The sequence below is a fragment of the Heteronotia binoei genome, chromosome 1 (assembly GCF_032191835.1).
Source record: "Heteronotia binoei isolate CCM8104 ecotype False Entrance Well chromosome 1, APGP_CSIRO_Hbin_v1, whole genome shotgun sequence".
NCBI lineage: Eukaryota > Metazoa > Chordata > Lepidosauria > Squamata > Gekkonidae > Heteronotia > Heteronotia binoei.
This window is the reverse complement of record NC_083223.1, coordinates 114,256,497-114,268,678: the sequence shown is the minus strand read 5'-3', so window position 1 is coordinate 114,268,678 and position 12,182 is coordinate 114,256,497. Positions and strand designations below refer to the sequence as shown.

General features: G+C 39.0%; 1 protein-coding gene across 3 annotated transcripts in view; it reads left to right on the top strand.

Moving 5' to 3' along the window:
• PTPRK (protein tyrosine phosphatase receptor type K) overlaps window positions 1-12,182 on the top strand; it is a 755,588-nt gene that overhangs the window by 571,775 nt on the left and 171,631 nt on the right. For all 3 annotated transcript variants that reach the window (XM_060239139.1, XM_060239131.1, XM_060239123.1), the window contains exons 8-10: window positions 2,868-3,170; window positions 8,397-8,506; window positions 10,598-10,799. In XM_060239139.1, coding sequence (XP_060095122.1) covers window positions 2,868-3,170; window positions 8,397-8,506; window positions 10,598-10,799 — 615 coding nt within the window. The remainder of the gene's footprint in view (window positions 1-2,867; window positions 3,171-8,396; window positions 8,507-10,597; window positions 10,800-12,182) is intronic.

Genomic DNA, 12,182 nt, shown 5'->3' with positions numbered 1-12,182 from the left:
TAGGGTTATACCAGTTATACCAGATCACTCCCCATGTGGGGGCAGGGGATCCCCTATTTTGGAGGCCCTCCCCCCACTTCAGGGTAATTAGAAAGTGGGGGGGATGTCTGCAGGGCACTTCATTATTCCCTGTGGAGACCAATTCCCATGGGGTATATTGGAAAATCAATCCATGGGTATCTGGGGCTCTGGGGGGCCCCTGTTTTTTGAGGTAGAGGCACCACATTTCCAGCATAGTATCCAGTGCCTCTCCCCAAAATACCCTCCAGGTTTCAAAAGGATTGGACCAGGGGGTCCAATTCTATCACCCCTAAAAGATGGTGCCCCTATCCTTCATTTTTTCCAATGGAGGGAAGGCATTTAAAAGGTGTGTGGTCCCTTTAGGTAACCGGGGAAAAAGCACAAAGGAAAAAGCCCAAATAAAAAACCTCATGAACATAAATGCTCACAGGAAAAATGCCCACATGGAAGAAGCCCATACTGAAAGAAGCCCACATAGAATAGGGTTGCCAAGTCCAATTCAAGAAATATCTGGGAATTTTGGGGGTGGAGCCAGGAGCAAGATTGTAACAAGCACAATTGAACTCTAAAGGGAGTTCTGGCCATCACATCTAAAGGGACCATTCTACTTTTAAATGCCTTCGCTCCATAGGAAATAATGAAGGATAGTGGCACCTTCTTTTGGGGCTCATAGAATTGTACCCCCCTGGTCTGATGCTTTTGAAACTTGGAGGGTATTTTGGGGAGAGGCACTGGATCCTATGCTGCATTATACCATTTTTTTTTATTAATTTCAACTATGTGGTACACCCAGTGACCAGGGCAAAAGACTATATAACCCTAATAGTAAAAGCAACAATTATTTAACAGCAACAATAATAACTCAAATATAATTCTTCATTGCAAATTAGCCAGTCTCTTTTAGTAACTAAATTTATCTTCCACCTGCTCATATTGCTGCACAGAAGTGGTCCCTTTTGATGTGATGGCCAGAACTCCCTTTGGAGTTCAATTGTGCTTGTCACAACCTTGCTCCTGGCTCCACCCCCAAAGTCTCCTGGCTCCACCCCCAAAGTTCCCAGATATTTCTTGAATTGCACTTGGCAACCCTATTCCATTTGGGCTTCTTTCTATCTGGGTTTCTTTCAGTATAGGCTTTTTTCCGTGTGGGCTTCTTTCCATGTGGGCATTTTTCCACATGGGCATGTTTCCGTGTGGGCTTTTTTCCTGTAAGCATTTATGTCTGTGGGGTTTTTCCTTTGGGCTTTTTTCCTAGAACCGTCCCTTTAAATGTGATGGCCAGAACTCCCTTTGAGTTCAGTTATGCTTGTCACAATCTTTCTCCTGGCTCCATCCCAATGTCTCCTGGCTCCACCCCCAAAGTACTTCTTGAATTGGATTTGGCAACCCTAATCTTGCCTATGGCTGGTGCATTCTAATGGCAAATGTTTGCGGAGATTCTTCCACGTTCATCAGAACAGGTTTATTACCTCTGGGTGCATTGTTTAACTGTTCTCTAACAAAAGAATACCTCCAAGACATACAGATATCTAGATTTTATTGCCAAGACGATCGCTCATGTACAACATTAAAATACACATGGAAAACAGGTCACGATAAACAGTAAGAACAATAACCTCTGGATAGCACTTTAATTCAGAAGAACACTTGTATTTGACAATCTATAAATGTATTGTATGAATTAAGTATGGGGGAGGTGGTTCAATGTTTGCATTGTCTTATAAACTGTATGCTTGAGCACATTTAATGGAGTCCCCATTTGGTGGTGCCATCTGTTTGCTTAGTTAAAATTTTTAGCTTGGGAAAGGATTGTTCTGAAGACATTGAAACCTTTTGAATATAAAGAAGCATTTATCTTATTTGATCATGTGTTAACATATTGAACCTGAAGGTTATTCTGACATATGCAACCTATAACCCAATGTGATAAGTAAATAAACATAAGAAACTATAGAAAGCTTGCCTTGGGGGTATTTCTAGGAAATCTTCAGTATGCGTGGTCATGGTCATGATTTTCATTGTGCAATCATTTTAATTAAGTCAAGACTATAAAGTTAGTCTTGCATGAGGGATGAATGCACTGGGGAGACAGGTGATAGCTTGATGCCTGTCCTGGGAGTGAAACAAGTTACACTGGTGTTTTCCAGCCAAATGGAGATCTGTGCACATGTTATCAGATAAGCTTGGGTGACAATGCACTACTTTGCCAGCTAAGGTATCTCTAATGGTTTATTTGGGGCTCAAGGTAATAACACAGTGGTTAGATATTTCAAACTGATTTTGTAATGTTTCTTGGCTTTCTGTTGCAGATGAATAACTTTGTTACTCAAATAATAAATTTTAATTAATATCTGTATAATTTTGGTTACTGCTAGTTTAGTAGAGCAATTAGTGTAATTAGTAAACAGCATTGCTTGGTGGCATGATAAATCACAGTGCAGAGCATGTTGACTCCTCACAAGAGTGATATATTATCCAATTTTCTCAAATTTAATGTGCGTACAAGGCAAGTACTAAACGGGGGGAAGCATAGCAACAGCTGTGGTGATCTTTGGTTGCTTGCATTGCATGTGCTGTCTGCATTCTCAAATACATTGAATTACTCAAAACTGGCAGTTAATTAACATTTTATTTCAGTATTTGTAAATGTGTTTTTGAACATCCTCAGAAGTGATAGCAAAAAGAAATACAATTGTCATTTGGGGCACAGGTCAAGGCAGGATTCCTTGTGGGTGTTCTAGATCCAGTGATTTGTATACAATTTTTAATGTGACCTTTTTTTGCTAAGATATTTCTGAATGCATCATCGTTGAGAGTCTGCTCATGTTTTTTTGCTTTTTGTCCAGAGCCCATGAGAACGCCAAAAACACTGAAGATTGCTGAGATCCAGGCTCGACGTATTGCTGTGGATTGGGAGTCCTTGGGTTACAACATTACTCGCTGCCACACGTTTAATGTCACAATTTGCTACCATTACTTCCGAGACCATAATGAAAGCAAGGCAGACTGCTTGGATATGGATCCCAAAGCACCCCAGCACGTTGTTAATCATCTGCCTCCTTATACAAATGTAAGCCTTAAAATGATCCTAACTAATCCCGAAGGAAGAAAAGAAAGTGAAGAGACAATTATCCAAACAGATGAAGATGGTAAGTTCAAGCTCTTCTTAACTGTACACTATTGCTTGGGGGGGGGGGGGGGAGGATGATGGTGAGGGGAATTATTCATTGTGCTGCTTCTTTCTGACTGACAATTATTATTTTAGCCATGATTCTGTGAATGACTACATGTTTTAAAATATCATTTTGAGGTGCTCAAAAAGAAATGACAGACATATCAATACATCAAAGTAGTTACCTTGAACATTTAAAAACATTTTATTTGTAAAAAATAATCAGAAGAGACAAAGACCCACATCATTAACAAAAGGAACTGCATTTAATGGATTAGCAATAATATGCTCAAACACATTTTCCCTGTTACCACCCCCACACACTATTGCTTATAAAGCTCAATACCTTCTTTATTGTTTCATATGAGCATAGATACCAATGATTAAAATTAAACCCGGGTTTAAACCCCACAAATTCTCCATGACTATTTAGAAAGTTGATCATAATTACATATACAGGCAGATAGTTAGATAACAGCCTGCTCTCCACGTGGAACCATCAATAAGATAAATGGATTATCACTTGCCATGGCCATTTTCTGCCTGTAAAAATGTGCTGGGTGGAATGGAGTGAATGACGAAGCCTCTCCTGCTTCCATGTGTGTTCAGGAGTCGATTTCCCTACATACCATTTTGAAGGTAAGCACTAGGTCACACGTTAAATGTAATTTGTGTGGGGAGTTCCCCCAACCAGCTCAGGTTTAATATCTCATCTCATCAGATCCAGAGTCTCCTAGGTTCTCTAGAGTCTACACCATATATAATAATATATTTAGGAGTTTGTATATACAAACTTACATGCGAGACTGGGTGTTCTTTGGTGTGTGTTGTTCCAGCTGTAAACTATTATATCTGCTTGTTTCTTAGTGTTTCTTTTATTAAATTACAGCAACAGTGTAGACTCATTTACTTTATTTGATTAAAGAAAAAATAAAGGAAATTTTAGATGTTAACACAGGTCTTTAAATTATTATCCTTTATAAAACTTTAACATTACATGAAGTTCCCAATTAGGTGGAAATTATAATGTATAGATTTGACATAATGTTCATGTAGCTGAGTTTCCAACTAACTACATATCCAAATTGCAACAGCAGAATTTGAAAATGTATGTGTGTGTGTATATATATATTTTATATATATATATATATATATATATATATATATATATATATATATATATATATATATATAAAAGCCTTTCAGAGATCCAGATTCCTGTATTGTACATTCATGTTCTCAGAAGTGCATTTACTCTGAAGGATATGGGTTGAGTACTGAGCACATTTTTCGGTAATGGAACAGTTGGGTAATTTCCACTAATTCTCTTTTCCTGCTTCAGGTCCTTGACTTATCTCTTGTGATGTGTGTTCGTTGTCTTTCAGAAGCTGCATTTTGGAGAAATTTGTGGGCTGGCCGGGGTGGGGGAGGTGTTCGGTTCCACTGTTCCACTGATAAGTGCCCTGAGCAGAAAAGTTAGTCTGGACCCAACCCCATATGTGTAGATTTCTCTCTTTTTTTCCACTGAAGTGAAACATTCTCATATCGACAGGAGATCTGAGGACTGGAAAAAATATATGCAACAATCAGTCCTTCTGGAAAAAGGAGAGGGGCCCACCTCCCATTCAAACATAATACCAAACCATGAGGTGGAAGTGATGCTGCTCAGAAAGGCTGGTGTTTATTTGTGGCTGGAGGCATCTTTGTCTAGAACTGTGGGAAGAAACTGATGAGATGTATATTAAAATTGCTAGTCATATAGGACTGTTAAAAGTATCTGCCCAGGCCCAGGAAATGAAGGGCAAATTAAACCAAAGGGCCGAATTTGCTGCTGATCCTGGGCTACTATGGTAAACTCATCTGCATACATCTTTTTGAAAGAGAGAGCCAATGTGTGTGTCCCACTTTATGGTTAAAACCAGGAACCAGTGGATAAATGTGTAATTTGTATCACACATCCATCTGTACATGTGTTGAATATAATATGAGAATACAATCCATCTTGGAGTAGCCATTGGATAAACATAGGGAGCAGAGGTCCATTAGTGGGCTATTAGCCACAGCGTATTGATGGAACTCTCTGTCTGGGGCAGTGATGCTCTCTCTGTATTCCTTGTGCTTGGGGGAGGGGTGACAGTGGGAGGGTTTCTAGTGTCCCGGCCCAACGGATGGACCTCCTGATGGTACCTGGATTTTTGGCCACTGTGTGACACAGAGTGTTGGACTGGATGGGCCATTGACCTGATCCAACATGGCTTCTCTTATGTTTTCTCAATGCATGTGTTTTTAAAAGGCAAGTCTAAGCATTGTATATGTGTTCACTGGTGAGCGGGGCCAATATTGTTAGTGCTGATGTTCACCTCTCCATGTCTGAAGTCTGGGGCATTGCCCTCAATGGACCACTTTTTAAAAGGCCTGTGTGTTGACATTTACTTTGTCTTTTGTTGTGACTTACCTTGGCACAGTGTATTTTATTGTTAGCTCTCACTTTTTAATTTGAATAATCCTAAATTTATGTTTAATTGACATCCTTCCCAGTGCACTTCACCTAATAAAACAGATTGTTGCCTCTTAAACCATGTCATAATAAACATCAGACTTGAAGACTCCCCATAGTTTATATGTGGTTGTTTAAACAGCAGAGCTAAACTGATCACAGTTGTATCTAAAATCTCATAATCTTAAATTTATTTCTATGGGTTGGAGCCCATGTAAAACCTAAGTGCACACAAGTCCAATGTCCCTGCTGCTGCACAAAATGTTGCCCCTGTAGGATGGTAGAACCTCTGAAGAAGCATAAAGGGGGAGTAAGAAGGTCTGCTGCAGGAAGGAGGAATTGTTGGAAACTGGCACAATTCTTGTGCAGAGACCTTTTCAATAGAATTCAGCCTGCCCTGACCTGGATAACCCAAGCAAGCCCAATCTCATCAGATCTCAAAAGCTAAGTAGAGTTGACTCTGGCAAGTACTTTGATGGGAGACATTCTTGGAATACCAGGAGGCAGGGTCAGACTTTATTCAGCCACCTCTCTGAATATTCTCCATGCTCCCGGTAGGGATTAGTCACCAGAAGTCACCATGACTTCCAGATGCACACACACTCTCTCTCACACACACATTCATACAAAAATACCCCCCACACTAAAAAAATAGAATTCAGCCCATAATACTGTATTGTGATGTGAAAATTAAAGCTTTAGTGATTATGTGGATGGCACATTCTATTAGTTTATAATGTCCAGCTTTTTAGGGAACAGGAATGTGTGGGGTCCAGTTTCTGTGAGGGAAGGAAAGTTGACAGTTTTGTTAATTATAAAACTTTACATAAGACATACTGAGATTGAGATGAAGCCCTGGGTTCCAGAGGAAGTTAAGGGCAGGTATCCTGGAGACAAGTAGACTGGAGGAAGAATGGATAGTTGGAAAGAGGAAACTGAGAAAAGTGTAGATTAAGAATAACAGCAGAATAAGCAAAAAAAAAATAGCTACTCAAAGAGGGAATTCTAAAATAGCACTCAAGATCAGGAATGGACAAAATATAGTGTGGACCAGTGGGAGAGAGACATGTTACAGTGGCTCCAGAAAGTGAGACCTGGACCTGATCGGTAATGAGATAAGAAAATGAATAAAGGAGTAAACAAGTATAATGGGGGAGGGAGGGGGCCTAGATGCAGAAGGGGTGGTTGGTGATGGAAGACCTGATTGGGCATAGAACTAGATCTAGATCTTGACAGAATTTTGGTAATTAAGACAGTTCTACAAGAGCAAAAATGTGATAATGGCATGGCTGAATTTCTTGTATTAACACCCGAACTATACAACAAGTTTTATTTGTGGTATTCTTGTTCCATTAGCCTAGTTCCATTAGCTGCCCAGCACAAGAGTCCTGTATCTGGTCCCAACGCTCTTTAGGCTTACAGCCTTTAAATGACTGAGTATGTGTGATCTGCACAATACATAGCCATGCTCACTTGCTAGACACAGTTCATTTTGTTCCATCATGTGCACATTTAGTGGCCAAATGAGGTCTTATCACTTAGATCATATTCTCCGCAATGCATTCTTCATTTGAGCCATAAAAAAAATAAACCATAGAGCATTCCTGTAGAAACATAATGATGCCTACAGCACGTCGGCAAGTGCCACAAACTGGTGCAAAGAGGCTGTCATGACATATCAACCTCAGGCTGCGCTAGAATTTTTGTCAGTATTGTGAAGTAAAGAACTGACGGCTTCAGTTGACTACTGAATGAAAATATTGTATGGAAATTGAGACGCTGAATCTTATCTATGTATGTGAATACTTTTTACATTATGAATTTATTTGTAATTCATCAAATTAAGTTATTTTCCCCAGGGGCAGCTTATTATTTATGGTTTTGCACAGTCTAAAATAAATCTTGCTCCTTTCTAATGCCACTAGTGCAGTGTATGTTATTTGATGCAATGGTTTTAATTTATTTCTATCCATTAAAGAATGGCAGTATGTTTTCAAAATAAATCTTCAGGAAATGTCATATGTGAGACTCATTGCATGTTAGCTTTAAGTATGGGAAAAAAACTAATTTAAAAGGCTAGGCAAATATAGGTTTCAGTGCTTAAATAGATGTTTGTCAGAGATTTCTTAAATTCTTCCCTTGCTTTTTAATCTTCTTAAGGCTGAGATGGAGATCATGGATCTGTCTTTTTGAAAACTAGAAGTCAGGCACCATTTGGATTAGGGACATCTACAGAGGTAGAGGATGTAATCCTTCCATCCCTGAATAGGTTTGCCTATCTAATACCCCCCCCCCCCAATACTCTTGTTAGCCCTGAAAAGAAAAACAGTGGTCCACCTAGAAGTAGAGACAGGGAGGTCTAGTTCACTAAATTTTAAACTGCAAACATGAAAAGGATGTAATTTGTAACACTTAGTTTTGTTGAAGTAGTCCATGCTTTCATTAGTGAGAGTAATAGGTTCTACTTGTGGCAAATGGTTTGGCTTGTCTAGAGTCCTTTCCACAGAACCACTAAGACATGCTGTTGACCAAGGTGTTTATTCTTTTATATATATATATATATATATATATATATATATATATATATATATATATATATATATATATATATATATATATATCTAAGCCAGTGTGCATTAAAGTCATGATTGGTGGTATTGATTTTTGGCAGTTGTTTTCTCACATATACAATCCTGTTCATTGCAGCGCCTGGTCCTGTACCTGCAAAATCATTAAAGGGAACCCCCTTTGAAGATAAGATCTTCCTGAACTGGAAAGAACCTGTGGATCCAAATGGTATTATCACACAGTACGAGGTATTGAAAGAATAATCAAATAAAATAGGGTATCAAAGCTTCATAACTTTTTAACTGAGATTCTGTTGTGGCATAATCAGTATCCTGATTAGCATTTATGTGGAGAACGCACTGGGATGTTAGAGACAGGCTATGATTTGTAGAGCTCCCCAGAGTCTTTCCACTTTACGGCAGTCTTAACTGACAAATGTTGATATTCCACTTGTTCCTGGTGCACAGTGTTTTTGGCCACTGTGTGACAGAATGTTGGACTGGATGGGCTACTGATCTGATCCAACATGGCTTCTCTTATGTTCTTGATTCTAGGCCCCAGCCATCATGCATCAGGCCTCCCTCTATCAAGGAGCCTTATGGGTTTGTGGCCAAGCCTGTGAGAGACTGGTAATATCTTTCAGGCAATTTATGCCCCATTATTCCCCTTTCCCACCCCTAGAGTGGAGCTTCCAACAGCGAATTGCCTGACAGATGGCTGTCAATAAGCCAGTTGTCAGTGGCTGCCTGATTCTTAAAAAGGCCAGCTGCCACTGATCAGCTGGCTGGTCTAAAAATAATTACAAGGTGCATCTGTAACCCCACTGGACCTGGTGGGTGCTGGGCTGGACCATGTGAGGGGCTGAGAAGGAGGAAGTCCTGGTATTGTATCTACCACTGCTGTTTTGTCTTTATTTTTATAGTAATCAGATCTTGTGTTGATTCTCAAATGTTAAATGTGACATAACACTTAAAAAAAATCTTTTAAAAAAGAATTCATGTCATTCATGTCATTACACACCATGTAATGACACGAATGGAGCTGCAATTTTGATTTTCAAGCAGTATTTGCCTCATGAGCCTCTTTCCATCCAGGCTGCCCTGTGAACATGAACCCTGTTTATGTCAATGATCTTTGCACAGATGTATTCTTCTGATTAAGATTAAATTACTGAATGATAGAACTACTATAATGATTAAAAATTAAGAATTTGGTGTAATTGAGTCATGACACAGCCTTGCTCTTGCCAAGGCAGTACTACTTCATGCTTTTAATAAATGATGAAATTCAAGGCTCAAATGTGCAGTTCTGATTTAAATCTTGTATCATTAATATATTGCCTTCCGATATCATGATTTAATGGAGCCCTGTGCAGTGAAGGCTACCAGTGATATATGTAAGAATTTATTAATAGAAATCTGACATTTCTAGGCTTCAAGGTAACACTTTCTTTTTTTCTTTCAAGAAACTCTGAATGCAAATTCTGGGTTTTTTAAAAAAATGCATTGGTTTGATGCATGAGCCCTTGGGGAAGGAAGAAAAAACAATAATTTTGCACCCAATTTCCTGTGCATCTGTCATTATTCAGAACTGAAAAACCTTGACAATACTGCTTTTCTGCTTAAGAAACAAATGAAATGCCTAAGGGTGTCACTTAAATGCTTCAGTCATCATGTGTACATGACTTAGCATATACTGACTTATGTTTATCCCATCAGTGTTTTAAATGCTGTTGTTTCCAATGGATATGGTCTGTGCTATAGGGCCTGAACATTCATCAGTATTTTACCCTTTTATATAGTGGAATTAAGGAAATAGACAATAAATTACTTATTGCTGTTAACAAAGAAAGTAAGATTATTGGTACCTTCACGTGGTGGGTAGACGTCTGGCATTGTAGAGAGGGCAGAGCGCAGACCTGCACGATTTGTGAATCACTCAAGCTCACCAGCCCTGAATGGTGACGTGGACTCATAATCTCCTGTTATGTTTCCTTCCTGGGACTATAATAAGCATACAAATGTGACCTCCCCACACACACCAGGAAAAACCACAATATTTTGCTAGTTTGCTGTATTCTACTTTGTGGATCACCAGTTGTGTAAGGCGAGTTTGGAGAACTGTATATTATATCAGTTAAGAGAAATCCTTTCTATTTATCGCACATCAATTCTGTATGAGAAAAATTATCCTATTGGGAATAAAATGGAAATACTGTGGTGTGTCCCTACCCCATCAAATCCAGTAAACTGGATTTGGAATCAGGACTCTATCAACATCCAGTTTGTTCAGTAGCCATTTCCAAGAATTCTACTAAAGCTCTGAAATTATTTCCACAGGTCAGTTACAGCAGTATAAGATCATTTGATCCAGCAGTTCCTGTGGCTGGGCCTGCTCAAACTGTGGCAAAGCTCTGGAATAGCACGCATCATGTCTTTTCCCATCTACACCCTGGTACTACCTACCAGTTTTACATAAGGGCTAGCACGAACAAAGGGTTTGGACCAGCTACAGCAATTAACGTTACCACCAACATATCAGGTAATGGCAAACAATGAAGCATATAAAAGCTTTATTATGCTACATTAGTTTTTGCATGGATTATTTCTCCTTCCAGTCATTCAAGACAACAAAACATGTTGGCTGTAATAAAGAGAAGACATTAAGTGCATAGGAACAGGTTTACGTGGTGCTTAACTAATGGATATACACACTTAAAGAATGAGCTGGATTATTCTACAGTCTTTTGCAATGTTGTCCAGTTGCTTTGAGGTGTGTTATGCACTTGAGGTTATTCAGATTGGGCACATTTCAGTTCATGCATTTTTCTGATGCTACTGTGGGAATTAATGCTAAAAAACTCAAAAACAGACATCCCTAATTTCAGAATCCTCATTATTATTTTAAAATAAAATTTTACCATGTTATCATTTCTGTATAGTCCAAATAGAATTAAGTTAACTTGTCATAAAGGTAAAGGTAGTCGTCTGTGCAAGCACCAGTCGTTTCCGACTCTGGGGTGATGTCACATCACGTTTTCACGGCAGACTTTTTAATGGGGTGGTTTGCCATTGCCTTTCCCAGTCATCTACACTTCCCCCCTAGCAAGCTGGGTACTCATTTTACTGACCTTGGAAGGATGGAAGGCTGAGTCAACCTGGAGCTGGCTACCTGAACCCAGCTTCCACTGGGATTGAACTCAGGTCATGAGCAGAGGTTAGGACTGCAGTACTGCAGCTTTACCACTCTGCTGTGGGGCTGTGTAAATTCAAACTGAGGACTGATTCCTCATAGTTATACAGCAGCATAGTTTAGCAGCAGATTCTGGGCCTTTTAAAAAAACCCAGTTTATTTAGCAACCAGGAATGTTTTGCAGTGTAGCAGGAAATAAAATCACTTTATTGTTTTCTTGACCACATCATTAGATTTAATTCTGTTTTCTGCAGAGCTACTAAATAATAGACATTTTGCCCTCTTAGAGCATTCTGATTTTGGATCAGGCTGCTAATTAAAAGAGATTACTTTATGCAGTATACTTACTAGCTCAGGTTATAATAAATGTTTATAGGAAGTTAACATTAATAAAATGAGCCTGCTTTTTGCTTCTGCATCTTGCCATGAATATTGACAGTACTGCTGTATTATACTAAAGGTCTACCTTGATTTCTGTATTTTGTGACAATCTGTGTGAGAGTAATCTTGGATACAGAGACCTTGTCTTCATTTCCCATTGCTTATTGGTTCATTACAGCAAGATGCATGGAAGCACTTTATACCTTATTAAGAGTGATATATGGTATTGGAATACCCTGATGTCAATACTACTATTATACTATTGGAATACCCTGAGGTCAGTATTTAGGTGAGCATATGGCCAATTTGTGTGAAGATGGGCTGAAGTAAGTTTGGAAAGCGATTGCACAA